This window comes from Colossoma macropomum, unplaced genomic scaffold (assembly GCF_904425465.1).
Source record: "Colossoma macropomum unplaced genomic scaffold, Colossoma_macropomum, whole genome shotgun sequence".
NCBI classification, from domain to species: domain Eukaryota; kingdom Metazoa; phylum Chordata; class Actinopteri; order Characiformes; family Serrasalmidae; genus Colossoma; species Colossoma macropomum.
In genome coordinates, this window is record NW_023494797.1 from 6,883,367 (window position 1) to 6,907,545 (window position 24,179).

Sequence of the window (24,179 nt, forward strand, 5' to 3'; positions counted from 1 at the left end):
CTGAACCCCATAGCTCAGAAGTTCCTCTGACCTCCTGAGCGATGCTACCATTGAAGCTACGAGGTTTTCCGGGCCAACCGCCAGAGTAATGCTACCATCGCTGAGGGATCTTCCCTCACGGATAAGGACTTTGTCAAGGCTACAAAGATTCCCCGGCTTGCCGTTTCAGGTATGCTAAACCCCAGCTAGTACAAAGAAAAGACTTCCAGTGACCAACTTCATCGTATTGTGTAAATATAAACAAATTACCACTGTGTTTCATCATCTTTCCTTTTAATTACACTTTTTAATAGTTTGGGAATTGAGGACTTGTATTGTTGTAGTTTTGCAGGTGGAATTTTTGCCCACTCTTGCTTGATACAAGATGCTGCTTAAGAGTCTGTGGTCATTGTTGCCTGAGCCTTCTTTTCATGACGCACCATACACAGGACACAAATGTGTACTGTAGTCAAGCCAGTCAGCTCCTGCACTCTGTGTCTATGAAGACAATGTTGTAGCACAGAATGAGGCCTAAAATAATCATGGACTTCCTGGGAAAAGACATTGTCTTGATGGCAGCATATGTCTCTCTAAAATCCCAATATACACCTCCACATTAATGGTGCCTTCACACATATGCCAGCCCCCCCCCCCATGCTATGGGCACTGATGCACACGCAAACCATGGCAGGTGTTGGCTTTTGCACCTTTCACTGATACAAGTCTAGATGGTCCCTTTCATCCTTGGCACAGAGAACTCAACATTTGTTTTTCCCAAAAACAAGTGGAAACGTAGGCTCATCTGACCACACAACACATTACCACTGTCTTCTAGACCAGCCGAGATGAGCTCGGGCCCAGAGAGCTCGGAGGCGTTTCTGCACAGAAATAGAAATAGAATTCCTGCATAGAATTGAGGTATGGCTTTCTCCATGTGTAATGGTTTCAAGTTGCATTTCTTAATGCAACTTCACCTGCTTATTGTGGGATCTTTCAAAATGCAACTTCACCTGCTTTCTGAGTGTGTTGTAGGCATCAAATGAAAAACATGTTTATATTTACAAAATCAAGTTGTTAAACCAAAACATTTTTGTTGTTTGCCATTTCTTCTTCAGCATTCATGTTAGCAGGCAACAGAACAACGGGTGACTAGATATTTCCTATGGAAGTAGGCAATTTGTAGCTGTCATTTAGCAACAAGTGACAAAAACGGAAGAGAAACACATAAACTTAGGAACTTCAAACAGTGGTTTATATTTTAAATGAAACAGTAATACATATAGATATTTTTATGTATTCTTGTCAGAAGCTGGACCCAAATCCACACACGACAACAAGAGCAGCTTTGAAGAGACAAACTTGGGACAATAAGTGAACGTACGGTGAGAGAGATCTGTTCAACACCACAGTGTTTACAGAACGTGTGTGTGTGTGTGCACGAGAAAGAGAGAACACGAGAGAGAGACAGAAAGAGTCCATACAGATCTGGGAGGCTGGGCAGCCGTTTGTTTAAACATGGTCAATACACACACACACACACACACACACACACACACGCGCACGCACATGGCATTTACTGTAGTGTGTATTCCAGCTGTATAAGGCCTTCCCAGTTCCCCCCACCTCAGTAGTGTGTGTGTGTATGTGTCCTGTTCACTCCAATTTGGCCTGCATCAGATCCACATCAAATACACCCTCAGGCTGCTCTACAGCCACTCTCTCACTCACTCACTCACTCACTCACTCACTCACTCACTCACTCACTCACTTTCTCTCTTTCTCTCTTTCTCTCTCTCTCACACTTATTTCAATCACTGTCATAACAAAACTTTGTATGTCCAATATGGGAGCTTTAGGAGAAGAAAAGGCATGTTTTCAACTGGTGTAAACCAAACAAAACAAAAACAAAAATGGACAAGATTTTGATCAGAGTTCTTCCAAGCAAACCACAATAAACAAAGACCTGCCAATGACACATCATTAAATAAATTAAGCAAAACTTGAGTTATGATCAGGGGTAGAACAAATACGAAGACGCTATACTTCATGATTTTTCTCTTTTTTTTCTCTTGACATTGCAATTAAGCACAAGTATTCAACTTTGTTAACACTCAATCTTCCAAAAACATAATTAAGTACAATAATTAAGTACAATCACGTCAGTATTTTCCTCTGCTGGATATGATTTAGTGATTGAGTAAACCAGGGATCATCATTATAAAGAGCTGTATTTTTAACATGTTGGACTAGTTTGAGTGCGATAACAGCATCAACTCATTCTGCGGCTGTAACTCGACACCCTGCGGGCCGGTGTTGACCATCTTGGATTTCATATCGCTGTTATCTAACACCACCCCACCTAATGAAGACAGAGGATGTGCCACACAAAACTGGCCCTCTTTCTTTACATATTCTTAAAGATGAAATAACTACAAATTTGCATCAAACCATTGTGCACAGTTTCTATTTATCTGCTGTTTAATTTATTTGCATACCTGAAAAAAAATAATAAACAATTTACAAAACTGGAAGTGAACTGGATTTTCATCTTCATGGATGAGCAAGAATGTCTACATTTAATCAAAATTTCTACTGCTTTAAATACTATTTTATACTGTTTTATTTCCTTACTCTTTGCAATCACGTAGGGGTGCAATGATTACTTGACTTAGTCAACTGAAATCGACAATCAAATTAGTTGGCAACTAATTTAATAGTTGATTAGTTGGTGATGTCATTATGTGTCTTTCTCACACTCACTAGGAACGTTTTGACATTACCGCCTACTGGAGGGTTAACAAAAGCATGGTGGCAGCCTCAAGAACAAAATCCTCAAAAGTGTGGGAGTATTTTCTAGTTAATCTCATTACAGAGTTATGGGGAAAAATATTTAGTTTAATTACACTGATTAGAAACATTGATTTAAATTGGTTGCAATGGGGAAAAGTGCTGACAATAATATAAATCTAGGACTAGACAAAACTCAGATTTACCAGCAAAAAAGTAATAGAGAAGCACCATCAACTATTAGAGTCAAACGTAAAGCTCGGGGGTCGTAGAGGGCAGCATGTCTGATGTGTATATGTCAATGCTGGCAGACTTTGTGTGCCTGTGTGTTTTTAACAGGCTTAATTATGCGCACACACACACACACACACACACACACAAACACACACAGAGGGATGCCTAAGCCAGATGGGCTCGGGACTTACATGTCTCCTAGCAACAGGTGTGCTGATTACGGTTTGCCCCTGTAACGTTAGCCCTGAGGCAGAGAGAGAGAGAGTGAGAGAGAGAGAGAGAGTGAGAGAGAGAGAGAGAGAGAGAGAGAGAGAGAGAGAGGGAGGGGTGCTTGTAGGGCGATATGGAGCATTCCTCCTAGATCTGTCCTGTGAATCAGGCCAGTCCAAACACTGGGAGTAAACAGTGTCACTTTGTTTCGCTCGTGTTTGTCTGGCTACTGTACGACACAGCCCCACGGCTGCTGTTATGGCAGCTTTACTCACAACCTTCAGCTTCACATATATACCACATTTTTCCTTCATTTTTCCTCTAGTTTCATCTCTCTTTTTGAGAAAACTCAAATCCACAAACAAGACACAAAGGCTGCAAATATAATGCGTAAAAAACAACTTCACTGAACCACAACCAGCCTTTCATAGCAACACTAAGGCTGAGTAATTACTTCACATTTCAACATATCACAGAAAAAAACCTTGTATCTCTATTCTTTGCATATAATTTGAAAATGTCATGTGCTCATTAAATGATGTGATCTTTTCAAGATGACCAATATAAACTGTCAGAAATATATTTTTTAAGGTAATAAAAAAATGGAATAGAATATTGCAGTGCTGCAAATAATGTATATTTTCTAATATTATATCAAAAATGATGTTCAATATTCAAATATTCTATAAGGATAAGCAGAACAAAGGCTACGTTTACACAGCAGGTAAAAGTGGCCCAAATCTGATTTTCTCACCAATTCTGTTTTTTTTTGTTTGGCTGTTCGTAATATATTTTAAATGTGACCTGTATGCGACATCAGTCTGAATAGATCACGCTCTCAAACTGACCTGCATGCACAACAGAACAACGCTTCACAACATTGCTTTACGTGGCTCATCCAGAGGTAAACAATCATGACTATGAACGAACCCCAGTCGCTCCCGGAGCTTTCAGTTTCATCTTCGCCGGTGTCAGAGGAGCGATTATGAAGTTCCGACTGTTGACAGCTGGGATCCCAGAATGTGTTCAAACTCGCTGTAAAAAGTTATTCAGCCACGGTCACTTTCTTGGTTCATATCCTCGGATTCTTTAAACTGTTTGCGCTAAGTTGCGATAAGTGCCTTCTACTTTTTGGTACAGAAACATCAGCCTGAATGTGGATTGATGTAAAAGTCGCATTAATTCTGATCTGGCTGTTCAGACTAAGTCACATTGCTGCATATCGGATACGTAATGGATTTCAGTACCACATAAGAAAGTGTCTCAAATCGGAATTGTCAAATTCAGTATTCAGTTAGTTTGCTGTTCACACTGACGCACAGAAGACACATCTGTGTCACATAAGAAAAAATAGATTTGATTTGGGCCACTTTGCACTGAAGCGTGTGCTTTTATAAAAACATGTGAAAGTTCCAGTTATATCAATTTAAAATGTTATCAAATTTTATTGAATATTTGTTGCAGCCCTAAAATATTGTTACATTCATTCACTTTCATTGAAAGCCACAAATGTTTTTTTCCTTTTTTTGTAAAAATACTATTTCAGGGAGCACAAGGTTTTAGTGTTGGAATGGACAAACTGCACCCGCTAAACAGTAACAACAATGAGTATGGCGATGTTTTTATTTGAACGTTTGCAAAAATATAAGAAAAACCAGCAGCACTAATCAAAGAACAGGTTAAAAAAATAAATAAACAGCTAAAATCAGAAAACAGGGTAATTGGCTGACACTTAATCAGCTACTTGTTACTATTTATGCAGCTGCTGTGTAACGGATATAGAAATCCAGGTCATCTATAAATGGTCTAAATCTGTCTTTTTATCATACATGCAGTGTTGTAGAAGCACATGACACAGTCATAAAAACATAATTTACCAGGATAATGATAACATATCGTTATATTGCCCACCCCAGTAGACCCTCTACTGTACAGTTACAAATCAGCAGAACTAAAGCAGAGAAAGAAAGTACAGATCTGTGCACTGTAACTGTGTAACTGTTCGCTTTAGTAAAGCCATTCTGTCTCATACTGACCACTCGGATCTACTCTTTTGCTTCTTACTCATTAACCAGATTACTCCAATGAGGGGAGAGTGTGTGTATGCGTGTGTGTAATGACTTGTAAGAATAGGCCATTTATGCTCTCTTTTCATGCAAATTTTCAGACGTTTTCAGCTCATAACCTTTTGACCTCTCTGTGTCAGTTACTCTTATCAATATAACTGACCTATTGTGAGCACACACACACACACACCTGTGCACTCCCACTCCTCTCTACCAAACAGATTCCACACATTAGCACGGAGCAGTCACTTTCATTAACGTAACAACGAATGTCTCAATGGGGCTGCGCTATATGGACAAAATATTACATATCAAACTGTATAAATATTGTGATGACATACAGTACTGTGCAAAATTCAGAGACCAGCCTTCATTTACTGAATGTCCAGTCAAAACAGCCAGTTAGTACAAGTTATTTATTTGCCAGGAGATATTTCTGAGGAGATTAAGTATATTGTAATCCACATAAAAAGCAGAACAAAAGGGAAAAAAAAAGTTTAAAAGAGTTTAAGAGAGTTAAAAAATGACACCAGTGAAATACCCAGTAAACTGTTCCCATAATATAAATAAATAGAAAGAAATAAGTAATGTACAACACTGAAACTGGACATCTGAAATGTAGAGTAAGGTTTTATGCACTGATGAGTCTAAACTTGTAATTGAGATTAAACAACCAACTTCTAAGACTGAACTGTGGAGATGTGGAGAAATATTCCTGCAGATTTCTTTAAAAACTGAAAACACTGAGGCTGTAATGAAGGCAATGGGTGGACACACCAAATACTGGAAAATATCATCATATCATTGCTATCCAAACAAACCTCATATGTCCATTTCTGTTGTTTTTCACATAATTTAATAGTCACATAACATAATAGAAACGGCCCAAAATCACTTGGAAAAACGTCTGGTTCCATTGACTTACATTGAAAGTAAAGTATGTTTTTTCCTTCTCCTGTAAAGTTGCCATTTTCAAGAAGGTTTTGTTCTGACAGAGGCAATATGAAAATTTTATTGGTCTATCTACTTTTCTGTTAAATATGTTCACTACTCCTTTTAGTGACACTGAAAAATGAATAACTTGTACTTAATGGCAATTCTGACTGGAAATTCTGGTCTCTGACTTTTGCATAGTACTGTATATTGAAATAATATTGGTAACTCTTGCGAGGGAAATATATTATTTTAGCAAATACAATTACAACTGTTGGATCTTTGAGGCCTTGACTGACTCAGAATCATCTGAGGTTGTTCAAGATGTTCAAATCACATAGAGAAAGCTCTCTCGTTGGCTAGAGTGGTCTTTTGCACACTGCAACCTTCTGAGATATCTGTAAGTTTGGCAAATGTCAATATCACTATAACAACAGTAAACAGATATAGACTAGATACATAAAATGTTCATACACCACCTTGTTCTGCTCAAAGTAAACATCCACACACATACACACATTCTCTCTTACGAAGACTTGTGCCAACTGGGACAGATCCCTCTTCGCTGGGTTGAACAGAGGAGGAGGAGCAGGAGCGGAGGTTTACAACCACAACTGAGAGCGTGTCAGAACAGAGCTATAGAGGAATGTAAGGAGTGAAGGTGAAAGACACAAATGTATCCAACACACACACACACACACACACACACACACACACACACACACACACACACACACACACACAGCCTGAACAGCTATTCAGGTCAAAACCTTTCTTCTGTTCTAAAACACGTTGGCTCTGCCAGGACACATCTACTGAGAAGACTGCAGAAGACCTAACAAGCACAGGAGGCCAACACTGTGACTAACACCTCAGTTTGATTCAAATAAACATGCACATACAACTCAGATGACTTTATATCTTACAGAAACAGCTTTTTAAAAACATCTTTGTGCTTTTTTCACCTCTTTCCCCAACGGTGCGCGTAAATCACCACAGAAAAAATGTGTGCATAATTTAATCATCGAGATGTAAAGAAAGTTGTTTGTTTGTGGTCTGATGTGAAATATAATCATTATTATAATTATTATTATCATCTCTGCATGTTCATCTGCTGATGCTTCCAGGATCATCACTGATGACACGCCCATCATACAGAGATATTACTGGTCACCACCACTGTGAACAATTTTGACTTGATAAGTTTCTCTATAGAACTCCATGAATGACTTTGTTTATATCTTAATGATTTATATATGCAAAAAAAAAAAAAATCCAAAAGTCAACCTTAAATAATCTAAAACACACTGCCTTGAAAATGAATACACCACCTTTAACCATTTTCACATTCAGTTGACCTATAAGCTGAAATTAAAATAGAATAAATCAATTCTTATAGTGCCGCTAATCACACAACACTTAACAATGTGAAAGTAAAATGCTACGACTCAAACAATCTAACTTTATTTAAAAATTAACGACTACAGTATCTTGGTTTGATAAGAATATATCCCCTTTACAACATCCCTCAAACAATCTCAACCACTTGCGTTTAAAGATTTCCGAGGTTTTGAAGATACCTCGGAGTACTGTGAAGCCCATAATTAAGAAGTGGAAAGTTCATGGCACCAACCACAGTCTGCCAAAATCTGGGTGGCCATCACATGGTCAGAGAGGCCAAGAATCCAGTGACAACCTTTAAAGACCCACAGGGTTTTACTGGCAACAGAGGAAAACATGTGCATCACACAACAATATCAAAGATATTGCACACATCTGGCCTATATAGGAGCATGGCAAGAAGAAAGCCATTTCTCAAAAAGCTCCATCTGGTGCCCCATTTAAAGTTTGCAAAAAGACACCTGAAGGATCCTTCAAAAAACTAGTAAAATGTTTTGTGGTCAGATGAAAGCGAAGCAGAACTTTTTAGCATGAATGCCAAACGCTTTTGCCGAAAACCCAACATGGCCCATCACCAGATCAATATCATCCCGACTATGAAGCACAGTGCTGGTTGTGGGTATGTTTCTCATCTACAGGAACTGGGGAACTTGTCAAGATTGAGGGGAGGATGGATGGAGTCAAGTACAAGGAGATTGAGGAGGAGAACCAGATGAAATCTGCAAAACATCTAAAAATGGGTCAGGCATTCATATTCCAACAGGACAATGACCCCAAGCATAAGGCCAAAGCTACCACGGAGTGCATTGCTTAAAACTAAGTGAATATTCTGGAGTAGTTCTAACCTAAATCCAATTGAAAATCTATGGAAAAATCTGAAAGTTCCAGTCGACGATGAAAATCAACTAATTTCTCCCAGCTTGAACAGTTCTGCAAAGCGGAGTGAGGGAAGCCAGCCTTGCGGAGAGCTACCCAGCTGTAACTGCTGCCAAAGGTGACTGTGGTGGGTGTGTTCTTAAGAAATCGGGAAATTTCAGTTTTGTAAATTAAAAGGGGTCAACACACTGCTAAAAACAGAAGAAGCAGGAATCTATGGAGTCTATATTTTGTCTATACTTTTTTCTTATAGTTCAGTGCAAGAGAAGCAATCTTTGGACAGCAAAACAGAGGAATGTCTTGGCTAATCAAGTCCATTTTGAGTAAAGAAAAATTATACAAGTTTGTTTTTTTTTTTCCTTTTTCCAAACTAATCCTTTAAGCAATGCCACAGAGTAGGCTGCATTTCTGTTAGAATGGTCCTCACATTGCTGCTGCTTATATGTGTAAAAGTGATACAGATGGAAGCAGTGATGTCATATGACGGCATCACGGCCCCAAATACCCCTCTGGAGTGGCCCAGGACACGCAGCTTGGGACTCTGCTGTATCTCTGTGCAATTCCAACTCAATTTCAGCATCGGTTCAAGGTAATGGCATCGATTTCCCACTGCTGCTGCACCACGTAGATGACTAACAGCAAATCAGCACATATCCAACCAGCTCCTGCCGCGAGGGCCTGTTTATCCTGGACGTGATCGACGTATTGCTGTTTTTATAATAACACTGAATCAGCTCTGCGGCCAGACAAACAGAGCAAGCTGGTAGAAGAGGTGGGCAAACGAAGCACAGGGGAGCAGAGACAGCATGCACATGAGTGTTTAGTAAACACACATGCACCCAACTTTCACGGACTGAACACACATTCATACACACATAAACAAACACAGTCACACCCGCATGCCCATATCAGTTGGTGTGATACTGGCAAATTGAGATGGCCATACGCAAACGTGTGGAGTGCACCAGTATACACAGCTGTAGTGAATCCATGGGTTACATTTGGGCTGCAGTTATGTGAAAGAGACCATATGCTTTACATAAAGTTAAAGCAAAGCACATATCCTTAGACTGTGCTTTAAATTACATTAGCTCAAGATGAATACCAGAGTGGATCAGATCTGATTAGCTTAAGGATATAATATAAAAAGAATTTTAAAAAATGAAAAGGAGATTTGATTAGTTTTAGGATATACACTACTGTTCCAAAGTTTGCTGCTACATTATTCAACAATAAACAATGCAGACTGACATCAGGGCCGGACAGTATGACAATATTTATTGTTATCATGATAAACGACATCACATTACATTAGTGGATATCGACGGTACATAAAGAACTCTGATCTGATCATGTCTGATTACATAAATAACATTTAGTCTTGGGTAACTGGATTTATTTCACTGAATAAAAAATATTGTATTCTTAGTTTTTCATAGCATGTTTTAAATAAGACAATAGTGGCTCCTCTTTCTGTTTCGACTTAACAGACCTCAGATGTTTTGAAGTATTTTGCCACATCGCCTATTATACTGTATCACCTGCTATACATTAGACAACCCATTAGACAGGGTTGCATTCTGGATATTTATTTATTTATTTTTTTTATAATGTTTCTATTTTTGTTTATATTATTTTAGAATTTCATTCTCCATGATATACGGCGTGCTCAGTCATTATGGAAACAGCTCTGTTAATCGTTTTCGGCATACGCGCAATTTCTATGAAGAACTTATGGAACATAACATTGTGCATGTTAATGCAACAAAATCGTTTAATATTATGGAAAACAGTGCTTCCACTACTGACTTTTGAAGAGCAGTGTAATACGAAACAGGATTGTTGCTACTAATTATACTAGTAATCGAGTAATCTAACGATCATTCTGAATATTAATGAAGTAAAGAGGGATTTAAAAGAGGTAAACAAAAAAACGGACAACAGTTCATAGATAACTGCTCAAATACTCCAAAATATTGGGGAGAAAACTTGAAAAAGCATACAGTACTGTGCAGTACTGTGCAGTAAAGTCAGAGACCACTCTTCATTGATTCAATTTACAATTTTCAGTCAAAATGCCATTTTAGTTATTCATTTTTCAACATCAGAGAAAAATCAGAAGACATATATTTAACATAAAACTATCCAGAAGGCTCAACAACTAAATTCTATATCAATTTCTGCAGTATTTAGTGTGCCTACTCTTTGCCTTTACTATAGCTTTCATTCTTTTAAGGAGACTTGCCTGAAGGTAGTGAAGATAAACCTTATACCTCACATGTAGCTCAGAAGATGTGTAATGTGGGAAGCCAGAAGCCAGCGCGAAGCGTAAAGTAGGTCATAAAAACCCAGAATTAGGATGAATTAATTACACAGCAGACAAAAGGCTGCATGTGTCTGTGATCTGATGAGAGGTCAGTTTCAGTGTTAAACAAAGTCTGTCTGTAATTGTGTTTCTTGCGTTATCAGAAAGAACTGGATGGTCTTCTGTTCTTCACCTTTACTGCATCTATACATATCAAGTGTGTTTTATTTGTTATAACGACACAACCTTAGGACTTTTCCCTTTAATCCATCTGACCCTGTGCTGTCATATGGTGCCTTTGTGCTGGTTAGGACTGGGTGTTCTTGCTCTAGTACGGTCGAAACAAAAAGAACCAACACCCTGAAGTCCATGAAATATTCAACCACTAGTTGTCAGGTTCCAAGCTGCCTTGGAGTCTCTCTGTATCTCCCCCTTCTCTCGCTATGAGGGTTCTTTAGTGAGAGAGCTCCGAGGTAAGCATACCTATCTGATCAGCAGTATCATATGGCACAGCAGGATACTAATTGGTCCTCATTTTACATCAGTGTGGCCACCATTTCTACAGGTCAGCTCACATACTTGTACCTGTAATGTACACTCCATAAGGTTTAAAAAAGCGCATCTGACTGAGTAAACAAGAGTTAAAAGTGAAACAAGACATACTGTTGTGCTCCAAATGGGAGATTCAATCAACTGAGTAGTACAGAAACGTATTATTTTTTAGCTAAGCTCAAAATAAATTGTCACTTTGATACATTTCAGTGTTGGTCGAACTAATGTAGCCAGCAATGCAGGAAGACACCCAGAGGAACTTTATGAGAAATATTACCCTGAATTATTTGAGCTGACCACAACGATTTTACACAGTTGTTAAGATTTCACAGCCATATGGTTTCACCACAACAAACAGTGACTTGTGTGCATTTTATCCTGTTGGTTGAGGCAAATACATGTAAATAAAAGAAAGCAGAAAACATATTAAAGGAGATACGTCACTAGTCTAACTTCTAATTAGTGGTATAACACCTTTAGAGGCCAATAGAGAGTAACGTTTGTTTAACTGAACAGAAGTCGTGTCTGCCGTCCGTTAAAAGCTACAAAGCAACATAGCTCATGAACATACATGGCTACTCTTGAAGTTAAATAGCTGCATACAATCAACAAAAAGATAAAATGTTAATCACACTTATTTATCTGTCAGCAATTAATTAATTGTCAGCTAAAATTTTATAAACGTGTCCAGACTACAGAAACTTTCATCATGTAGTATCGTAATTAAATTAGACTAGATGAAAGGCTAAACACAGTAGAAACTGCAGTTATTACATTGGATTACATTTACATTTTCCACCCTAAAATACAATACATGGTCATGTATGTAGAAAGTATGTGGATACCCCTCGAAATTACTTAGTTCTGGAGTTTCAGCCACGCTCATTCCTAAAAGGTGTATCAAATCATGCACATAACCAGTGCTATCTCCACAGACAAACACGGGCAGCAGAAGAGGTCGTACTGAAAGAGTGTCAGGGCGTGAAACTTCTGCATGCTGGATCTGCCCCGGTCAACTGTAAGTGCCATTTTTGTGAAACTCCATAAAGACATAGTTTGACAAGTTTGTCTGGATGAACTTCAGTGTCCTGCACAGAGCCTGACCTCGACCCCACTGAACACCTCTGCAATGATTTGGAACACTGATCGAAAGCCAGGCCGTCTCGTCTGACATCAGCACCTAACCTCACAAATGCTCTTTTGACTGAACAAATTGCAGAAGACACACTCCAAATATATATATTCCTTAGGTAAGTCTTCCAGGAAGAGTGGAGGCTGTTAAAGCCACAAGCTAGTAAGTGTGATGCTCAGGTGTCCTTGTTTGCACTTTTGGCCATAAAGTATAGTTCCACATTGAAGGTATTTAGACCACTTTACCTAGTGAAAATGTGCCTCACTGCTGTAGGTTGTAAACAATATCTGTTTATGGCACCTCTGTGATGGCGGAGCAAAACAGAAACAGATAATCGGACTTGGATCAGATTTTAGACAATACCTGATCGATTAAAACATGCCTGGATGGGATATCCCTAAATTTAATACCTTTAACAAATATAAATAAGACATTTTCAGACATTGTGTGACCCTAAAATATTTTTTATAGACTTTTTAAAGATTTGCTGGAAAACTCGATTTATAACCAACATGTCATCAGCTAAATATGATTAAATATGACGCTGCAGAGGTTCTTCACCTAGTTGCATTCCAGATGGTACACTCCAAATGGCAGATGATCCATCTAAACAAATCTATACAAATCTTTTGTACTGCTTTGCATAGAAATGCCTTTACCCATTCTAATTCTATAGTGGCTGTGTTGACTCAATCAAAGTCTTCAGCGCGGCACAGATTCGTCTGTTTAAAGATGAATCACGCCACACAGAACACGCTCACGTTCTGCTTCCAGCGTCCATCTAACGTGTACTGAAATATTAGGGGTGCACTGGAGCAGTATCACATATCAAAAGCACAGCCTCTGCTCCCTGTATAACCACAACATGGAACGAGGCTAACAAAACAAACTCACCCTCAGCAGGCAGGTAACAAGACACTCAGGTGCGCTGACATCACTGTCGGCAGGTGGCCGGTTGCCGTGGAGACTCACCTTGACGATGGGGTGTCCACCGGAGGCTGCTTTCACGGCTCCTCTGCTGCCCTCAGTCTCGTAGTGTGCTCGGTGGTGGGCTTTAGGGTGGACCTCGATTTTCAGCTCAAACTGACCGTACTGGCTCGGTAAGGGCCAGTCCAGCGGGGGCAGGGATGACGTCCTACACACACGCACACAAACACACACACAGGTTGTTATGTCAGGGCCATATTTTCATTTAGCTTCTATTTTTTTTCTTCAAAGTTTTTACATCACAAAAAATAGCTGCAATTCATTCTTACATGATCATTTTCTAACCACTCTTCACTCCCAAGAATTAATCAGGCTGGTTCTGTGACTTTTATGACTGTTAAATGTAAACGAACACTGTTGTGATTGGCTGACCCATACTATGCCTTGTCCAAAAAACAGTCCAGGATGAAATGTGCGGAACAAACTGTTACGTTCAGACTGAAATCCTCAGGGATGCGGGAAAAAATAAACTTTAGCCATTCCTTTCTGATGCCTGGATCCTTTTGGAAGGTTATGCAAAGAACATGCAGTGAATGGTAGGGAAACAAACTATTATAGGCTGAATGGGTGGTCATACGGTCCTATGCAAAAGTTTGAACACCCAGAGTCAAATTACATTAAATTAAAAATTTGCATATTAAAAAATATAACATAAAATATTAAGTGGGCCATAATGTCTATACAAACATTTTATGTTTTATTTATTTCCTATTATATTAAATTCAGCTAAAAAAAACATCAATATTGCATTCAAATGTGCAGAAGTGTGTTCTTTGTAGAGCATGCGTTAACTTATTTTCACTTAGAAAATCCCCAAAATGTGTCATTTGATTGGGGTGCCATTACTTTTGCATATTGCATATAAATGTGACAAACACAGTGAATTCAAAACAAGATGATATTTGCAGCTTGTTTCCATATATGGACTGCATGGACTGGGGAGTGAATGGTAATTTCAAAAAAGCAAGAAATAATTTCCATAATGTCGCCTTTAAGAAGATGAACCTCCAGCTTCAATGAAGTAAAAAAAAAAAAACAAAGCCAGCAACTGGCCATGCTATATTTGAAGCATGACTCACCTAACAACGTACATACATGCTAAAAGGCAATGGACATTTGTTTTGCTCCTGACATTACTATATAACCCACAACCTGCCGCAGTGACTCAGTGGTTGTGGGCTCCAGGCCAGTAAACTAAGGACTACTGGTCAAAACTTTAGAAAAGGATTAGCCTATGAGTGTGGAATTTCACCCCAAGTGGTTTGAGGGGTGCTCCAGGGACCCACATACCGCGGCGTGTACATTACATTTAAGACACTTTTGATAAATCAGCTACTAAATGACAGTAATGTGAGTATGGGTTAAATGCAGCAGTCTTGAATCACTGGGCTTGGGACTCTCCAGTATGCAGACACTTCATATATACTAGAGGAGCTCAAGTCTGAGTCACAGGGCAGGCTGACACAACTGATGGCTGAATCATTAGGCCCTAACCAGGACACATGGCTAAATGAGCTTCTTTTCATTGAGAATGCAACAAAAACATTTGAACAGCTATACATGGCGATCTATTCTATCAATGCTTCAACTGTGAGAAGACAACTTGACAATATCGGTCTGAAAGGATGTGTAGCTGTCAATAAGCTCTTACTGAGAAAAGGAAATAGACAAAAAAGAAGAAAAACTGCAAAACAAACAAAGAAGCTTCTGGTGTTCTCAGAACAATGGACTGACCACCCCAAAGTCCAGACCTCAACATCACTGAATGTGCTTGGGATTACATGAATCATAAGAAGCAGAAAATATAACTAACTATCCAAATATAACTTGTAAGTGTGGAAAAACACCTCTGCAGATTTCTTCAAAAACTGAAAGCATGTCTCCCAAAACCAATGGAAGCTGTAATCAAGGCAAAGCGTGAACACACTAAATACTAAAAAACTGATATATTTAGCTGTTGAGGCTTCTGTGTAATTTTTTGTCCTGAATATTAAATACATGAAGGGTGGTTTCTGACATTTGCACAGTACTGATACTATGTATCCTTCAGGCTCTGTTTCTTACTCTAAATGACAGAAAGAGAAGATAAAATATGTTGAATCCAGTTTCATATAAAGTAAAACAATTTACTTCAATAAACAGAAGCAAACAGTGTTCTGGTCATTCTATATGTGTAAATATATACAGTCCTACGCAAAATATTCCTTGTCAAATTACATTTTGTTGATTTTCGGAGTGAAAAATAAGTTAACACACCGTCTGCAGCGAACAAACTTAAATATGTGAACTTTCAGCAAATGATGTGCACAATTTCTATGTATTTTAATGATAAATAAAACATAAAACATTAAACATCAAATGTGCCATAAGGTTTGCACAGGCCACATGTTTTATTTTTGTTAAATTCAGCAAGAAAACAGTAATTGTGCATTAAAACGTGCAGAAGTGTGTTCTCTGTAGAGGACGCGTTAAACGAATTTTCACTCAGAAAATCAACTAAACATGTTCTTTGTCCAGGGGCACCTGAATGACTGTGGCCCAATCCCATTTCACCCCGTGCACCTACCACTTAGCCCTTAGCCCTCCGTTCTGCGCATTTATGCTTAGGGGTAGGGTGTCCCGATTTTTGTTAAGGCAAATTGTTTGGCCTACATGGCCCTCCAAACAGAGGTATTTCAGAGGCACATTCCAAACGGAGGGTTATGAGAAAAAAAGAAAAACTGGCTCCGTTAAAAAATTATGATGACCATTGTATTATCTTAGTTTAATGTCATTTCAGTGTATTATGCTACTTTTCTTGATAATAAGCATAAAAATCGCTAACAGTAGTTAGTGCCAGAAAATAACCACCGTCCATTTAACGGGGAAATTGGAACATGAAGCTAGCAAATAGCTTCATGGGGCAGGGGTAAAAAATAAGAATTGAGATTGGGCCTGTATATGTGACAAGTATTTCATTCAGCTGCCGGCCTCCTCTAATGGTCTGAATGTTGGGTACTGAAGAGATGGGGAACCCAAACAATGCTACCATTCAAAGCGCACTTATCGTACAACAGTAAACAAGCGGCAAAGTCTGTTACAGGAGAAACACTGTTTTCAGACTAATACAGGTAACACCAATGTGTGTGTGTGGCTGAGTGTGTGCGTGACAGATGGAGAGAAGTGTGTGTGTATTGGCTTCAGTGTGTGTTTTGCTTTATTCTGGCACGCTGTGAAAGTGTGTGCTGTTGGCACTGCTGTTTCAATGACCAGCAAATCTTACCGCATTTTTCCTCTGCACATAAATCTCACCAAAATGAGTGCTCTATGTCAAAGCTTAGACACACACACACACAGTCAGTAGAAGAACCAGAAATGACATGCACTAGTAAAACAGGACTAAGTCATGTAATAAGTTTCTCTCGCTTTCTCCAACTTTCCAAATTCTAAGGATGTCAGAAGTCGCTTCCTAAGTGATCTGCCTCTGTCACTGCGCTGGCTTAAAATGCACTGGAAAATGGAACGATGAATAAAAGGGTTGACATTTACATTGAGAGAGAAGGAAAAAAGCAGGGAGGAGGAAAGAAGAAAAAAGTGGCACATGTTTCTGACATTTTGGTCAATGAGGGCTTTGTGTCCATGTCATTTTGAAGGCATGACAGGCTTCGTACTTCTGCATGGAATTACAGCCACAGCACTGCGGATTAAAGGAGAAGGACAGTATGTGAATTCAGGAGAGACCTGTTATGAACCATTATAAAACTCATTGAACAGAAATGCTATGAGCAGTAAGAACTCAAGACAGCACAACTGTTATGAGCAGTTATAAATTCACTGAACAGAAAGACTAAACAGTAAGAATTCAAGAGAGTAGAACTGTTATAAGCAGATATGAACTCAATGAACAGAAACGCAATAAGCACTAGGAACTCGAGAGTAGAATTTTTATAGGCACTAATAAATTCAGCAAACAGAAATGATATAAGCAGTAAAAATCAAGAGAGTAGAACTGTTGTAAGCAGTTATAAACTTAGCGAACAGAAACACAATAAGCAGTGAAAACTTAAGTTAGCAGAATTGTTATTAATAGCTATAAACATAGGGATAAGAAATTGTATAACCGATTACATACTCAGACAACAAAACTGTCATATACTCAGGACATAAGTAGGTCTTAAAGTCCAGGGAGAGCACATCTGTAACATAACCAACACAAACACAGTGTGCTTATAACTGTGCAGAACAAAAAATCAACTAAACAAAGCTTTCTGGTTGTTCCTCTCTTCTTCCTCAACCCTCCTATTTCCTTCCTTCCAGCTCTTTCCCCAAACTCTCACTCCATCTCTCCCTCTCCCCTGAGAAGGCATGGGATAGGACATGTGTGCCCTGCTGTCATGGTAACTGAAGCCAGTTTGGTTGTCGAGGGAATCCAAGGCCTGATAACAGTGTGACAGTTTGTCCCGTGGCCTACAAATCTCCTCTCCTTTCTGTCCAGCGGTCATATCGTACACTCCCACTGCACATCAAGGCTTTCTGCTGTCCAGCTAAAACTAAACCTCTGTAAGCTAGTATCTCTCTGCTGCAACTGAAGATAACACATTACAGCCCCGCCCCCCCAACACACACACACACACACACAAACACACTCACACATACATATGTATATGTGCAGCACTATAATCCAATACAAATTACTAATTACTTCACTCTGGAAAAAGTACTCTCACTACTCATTACTTTACCTTTGCTGTACTCTCACACCCACACACATCTGTACAAGGGAAAACCCAGTACCTCTTTCAGTAATTTATTTAAATATAAAAAGCTAATGACGGTAAACATCGTTTAAAATGCATCTCAATGTCCATGCCTCTGCTCTGAACAAGACACAGCCAGTCATACTTGATTTAAATTGAACAGCTACTGCTCTTAGCCCTGAAACTAGTCAGCAGAAACTGTTCCAAAACAGATGCCATTCAATAAAACGCAAAGACTACAGATCTATTTCTGTTACACAAGGAAATAAAACATTACAAGAAGTGTAATTAATAGTCATCATACAGTTAAAAACAGGGGTATATGAAGATTACAGAGCTGTTTCTGAAAGGAAATCAAGTTGGGTCAGGTGAGGTTGTGGGAGCTTCTTCATCAGTTTATCCATCAGTTTCATATTAGCAGATTTAGATGCTTCGAGAGATTTCTTGCTGAGCTTATGGCACTTCCCACACTCGCACCGTGCTGATTACATTCACAAGTCATACACTTAGCTGTGGCAGGCAGCACATGCAAAGACACGTAAGCTAGTCACGCATCATCTACACAGAGGAAATTTACTATATAATTGCATTGCATGCAACTAATATTGTTCTCTTAGAATAACAAAAGTGTTATTAACTCACTAACAGTAATATGATTTATATTGTAATCAGATTATTTGAATGTGTTACCCACAACACCACATACGGTGCGAGTGTTGTGTTCTTTAAAGCTGGTGGTATTTATTTTGTGTATTTATTGCATATTTCCCTCTTGGGGGACAATAAAGACTGATTTAAATTTAACTTAATTTAATTGCATAATCTGATATTTGGGTTCCACAGATATATCTGTACTTTTTATTATAAGGAACAGAACGTTCTGATAAATTACTTCACAAAATGCTTTTCTAAGTGTATCGTAATTATTCAGTACTTAAAGGATACTGGCCAACTGCATGCTTCCTTACAAAGAGAGCAGAATTAGGCCTGTTAAATAGGATTAACTGCAGATGTGGATGTGAAACACTGAACATAAATAATTCTACTATATTTTTTAAATATGGCTCTCCCACCTTTTTGCCAGTTCCAACTTACCAAACCTCAGAAAAAAACTAAATATTGTGATAAATATGGTGTATCATAACCATGTGTTGAAGTTTCATAATGCCATATCTTGGCTATATTGCCCACCTTTAGATTTGCTTTATGGAAGAAATTGCCTCTAGAGACAGTAGTGATTGGCTGAAAGGCGTGTCAATCATTATTTTACAAACAATCAATTGCCTACCTTCACAGCAACATAGGCTCAATTTGTAAATTTGAATACAAAAGCCACTATGGTTAAAATAACAAAACACGAGTAAAATGCATCCCAAACTAACATTTTGCACAACATAACACAAAAATGTATCTTTAGATAAAAAGAAATAATGACAAATATGGAAAAGACAAGCTATTAAATGGTTTTACTTAAAGTAAGCACCCTGGTTGCCTTAAATTTTAAATTAACTGAACTTCTAACAGCCCTGCGATGGAAACCAGGTTATGTATTATTTAAGTAAAAAAAAAAAAACGTTTTTTTTATAGTGCAATAAAATTGCTAATAATTATGGATTGCTCCCCCATTTTGCACTCCAATATCTATTTACTTTATGGTTAAGTGTTTCTGCTGTTCATTTAAGAAGTATTAGAATTGACTAATAATATGTGACAACCTATCAGTCAGTAAAGGACTTTTCATATGAAACTAGTGGGGTCTGTTTCATTGAGGACAATATAAAATATATATATATACACTAATACTACCGGTTATTAAAAATTTTAGCTCCTCATAATTGGTATCTGTACTGATTTTCATAGAGTGCTGTATGTGTCTGAAATAAGGTTTTGTCACAGTGTGAAGATGTGCTCCGCTAAGCCATGTTTCCCCAGATATCTCCACACCACAGCTCCCTGCCAACACTTCCACATGGACCATCTGCTCAGAAAACTAGGCTTCCAGAGCTTTCTATATCACACACACACACACACACACACACACACACACACACACACACACACACACACAAACTAGCAGCAGGAGCAGGTCTGGTTGCCGAGGCCGCAGGATCAGATGGCCAGATCATGTATCATGTCACTGCTGTGTGAGTATGACTGTGACGGGGGTTAAGAAGAACAGACACAGCGTGCTCGGCTGACTGAAGCTTTCATGGCCTGTTTGGGTAGAGGAGCTGACAGCACGCTCACAGACATGGCTGTAAAAGAGGGTGTGTTTGTGCGACAGAGAGAGTGTGTAGTACTGTGAGGCCAACACCTCTAAGGAATCTTACTTAATTTACGGTTACAGAAGCCATTCTTTCCACCACTGCACCCCACAACAGACAAACACAGATTACAGCCGTGATCAGGCCTGAAATTGTGGTCTGAACCTGAAAACAGCCTGAGAACTTGTGTTATGTCAGAGGTACAGCGAGATGTTCATTTTCACCTGTTTAACTTTAAGACTGGTTTTACATGGTGAAACGTTCATGCAACTTTTGTTATGTGAAACTTACATGAAACTAAACTGCACTTAAGCTGCACTATGTAGAACATCCTTCAACTCACCAATATTTGGCTGATATTTTATAGAGATAACATTTTTATTGTATTCCAGAAGAGCAGAACTTTATGGCGATGCTGGGCATTTTATGCATTTTATTCATTTTACTGCACTTGCAACCATCTACAAGTGTCAGAATAATTCAGGTGGATCTAGAGCCAATTTTTTACATTTTATGAACACTGATGCACCAGCATCACTATGGGCATTGGCAATTATATACACCACAGATGTCGAATAATGACATCAAACCACAATACTCACATCGGTGCACCGCTACAAATAACTAACAATCGACTTTGTCTCTGGTGTTTTGTTTTTTTTACCTGAATATAGGTGTGTGTCCTGGTTTGGGTTTGTTCCAGGTGAAGTGAGAGGGCACAGACAGAAACTGTTCCCCAGGTCCATCCTTCTTCAAACCGTGCATGGCTTCCTCAGCCGGTGAGTCCAGCAGTGGGGACACATTCCCCGAATCGTCCAGACCAAGCTCACCCTTCCCGGGCTGCATCACGGCTGTGCGGTCCTGGGACGTCTTCCTGGTCTTAGAGGGGATGTCAGTATCCGCAGGGCAGCACTGGAAGGGTGACATGCCCATGGAGGGACTCCCGATCCACGTGTCCTCAGTGACGCTGCCTCGGGGCGAGGGTCCAGGTGTGGGAGTCGGTGAGTGATGGGGCGAGCCCGGGTAGCAGATATCAGCGCTGGAGTGGCGTCGCTTGCCGCAGGGCGACGTGGGCCGAGAAGAGGGGCGCGAGGGTGGGCGAGGGCTGAGCCAGTTCTCATCGGTCACGCTGGTACGCGGCGAGTGGCAGGGTGACCCACGGGGTGAGAGGGAGTGGGCATGCGGGTGAGAGAGCGAGTGAGCAAAGGCTGGGTGGTGATGATGCTGCTGCTGCTGCTGCTGATGCCATGGTTCCTCCAGTGGGCCACCCTGGGGCGAACAGCCTGGCGAGGTCAGAGGTGAACCGAGTGTGAACCGTGCCGCCGCTTCGTTAAGTTCTGAATCCACATCATCGTACACGTGCGAGATAGACTCGCAGGATGAGGCGTCTGAGAACCAGCTGCGGGACGACAGGCTGCTACAAGGGCTGGGGCTCAGTGACGAATCCCGGTACGAGTGATCCAGTGGCAGGTATAGGTGATCCCGAGACAGGGGTCTGTCGTGGTAATCCCCGTCCGGACCCTTGGCCCTCATTTCGTCCTCGCTCGCGTCCATCTCTTGCTGGCAGCTTGGAGAAATGGAGGTGATCTGGATGCTGGGGCATTCAAAGGCCTTGGGCGGGCCCCCTCCGCCTCCACCTCCCCCCACCCCTCCCCCTCCAGTAGGGGGGTACTTGGAGCCCTGGGACTCGTAGCTAGGCTCATAGGGTTTAAGGAGCGGCTGCAGGGGAGGAGAGGTGGCAGTGAGCTGTGAGTGCGGCTGGACTCCATGCCTCTGGATGCCAAGGGACTGGTTGGTCACTAATGGAGGCTGACCAGCATTCAGGATGTAGAACGATGTGTTGTCATCTGGCTCCAGATCTAAAAAGAGAAGCAAAAATTGCTATGTGATGATGGTGGGGATAGTGATTTTCAAAAAAGATTATATGCCTTAAGTCTTTCACAACCTTTTCATCAACTATCAACTGGCCGCGTTGAATTCTTATACCAATAAACGATTAATAAAGAAAATGTCATACAACTTCTGGGCATATTAAACGTTGAATATACAGCATGCAACTTGATCACCTCTTTTAACGTTGTACAACCATTTCAAAAAACGGAAAAAAACATTTTTGTTAACTACCAATTAAGCCACAAGATCATAATCTCTCTGTCTCTCTGTCTGGGGAATTAATAATTGCATTTGAGAAAAAATCTCTTGACTGAATTTCTGCAGTTGACTTATTTACAAGCATTCTAAACCATGATAAAGTTTAATCTTGAGCAATATATTGATATCATTTAACTACATAGTACGTCTCAATGCTTCACAAATAAGCAGAAAAGGCTGTTTTGGAATGCCCTAGTCTTATTTTGAAAAGTATTACTGACACATAAGAAGCATTTATCAAGGTGAACCTTGGGACCACATCGAGTTATTGATCAGGCTGGTGCTATTAATATCACCACCTTTGTTAAAAACAGCCAATGTTATTCCTCATTATGATCACATACGCAAATTGCATTGTCATCAATCTTCCTTGCAGTTATCAAAAATGTCCTTTTTAAGTTTTGTGTTTTTAGCTTCAGTAGTGACTGAACTACCAATACTTTCATCATTATTGAATTTATCACAGCCAGGACTGAAGACAAGCCTCTCAGAAAATGTTCTGTTCTGTAAACTGTCTAGCTAGCTTGACAGGTAATGGCAAATAGGATCACAAGACAGACCAATGAAAAACTGTACAGCACGTATTACACAGGCAAGTTACAATTACACTGTAATGGATAAATGATAATGTTTGCACTGGATTACTATAAATGTTTAGCTAACCAGCTAAGCTAGGTAACTATGACTAGCCTGTACAATAACATCTGATAGCTAGCCAGCCAAATAAAACTTGGCTGCCACTGTCCAAGATCAACAACCCACTTCATAAGACCTACACTACAAAAGTTATGTTAGCTAATCTGCTATAAATCTAAGCAGTTCTCTTCCATGAAATACTAATATTAGCTATTAATCATAGGTTAGGGCAGGGCCAACAAACTTCATAGTTTGCAGCTGTCAGCCTGAAACTGCTACATGTCGGTCTGTCAAGATTCAGCCAAGAGACTCCTAATGGTTGCCTCTAGCAGTGGGACAGAAGTTTAAATTCCAATGAAAAATCTATACTTAAACGATTCAGCACAACAACTGTAACTGAAGATTGCTCACATTCCTAAATCAATAATTAAAGCATCTGATGTGGTATTAAAAATGACACATATTTTGATACTGACAGTCTGAAGCTGATGTGCTCAAGATCATTATTATCCTAAAGCAAGACACAGCCGTGATACAACCATGATATAGTACATAACACATGCTATTATGTGGGGCAGGAAAAAAACTGAAAAAAAAATAAAATGAATGCAAGAAAAAAAAAAAAGCATGAAGCTGTTGACTTCATGCATTAACCACTATTGGTCAGTGTTACCCAAAAACGTCCTGCAAAGAGACACTGCAGGCCTGCAACCGCAACAACCCTTGTATTGCTGAAGTATGATGTTGCTATTAGCAGTCACCACATAACCTGCTGACAACAAAATGTCAACAGAGACTAAGAAAGCATGTGGCTGACCAAAACAACTCCCAGAAAGTTCACTATACAGGTAACATACATTGAGTACAGCATTTGTGACTTCTACAGATTTCTAGTGAACTTTTTACTTTAAATGCAATGTCATCCATTGG

The 24,179-nt window shown here is 39.6% G+C and overlaps 1 protein-coding gene across 2 annotated transcripts in view; it reads right to left on the minus strand.

The window, feature by feature from the left end:
• The window catches only part of nfatc3a (nuclear factor of activated T cells 3a), a 120,116-nt gene that overhangs the window by 62,634 nt on the left and 33,303 nt on the right, over nt 1-24,179 (minus strand). For both annotated transcript variants that reach the window (XM_036584153.1, XM_036584154.1), the window contains exons 2-3: nt 21,127-22,321; nt 13,448-13,610 (exon numbers count right to left, since the gene is read on the minus strand). In XM_036584153.1, the coding sequence (XP_036440046.1) occupies nt 13,448-13,610; nt 21,127-22,321 (1,358 nt within the window). The remainder of the gene's footprint in view (nt 1-13,447; nt 13,611-21,126; nt 22,322-24,179) is intronic.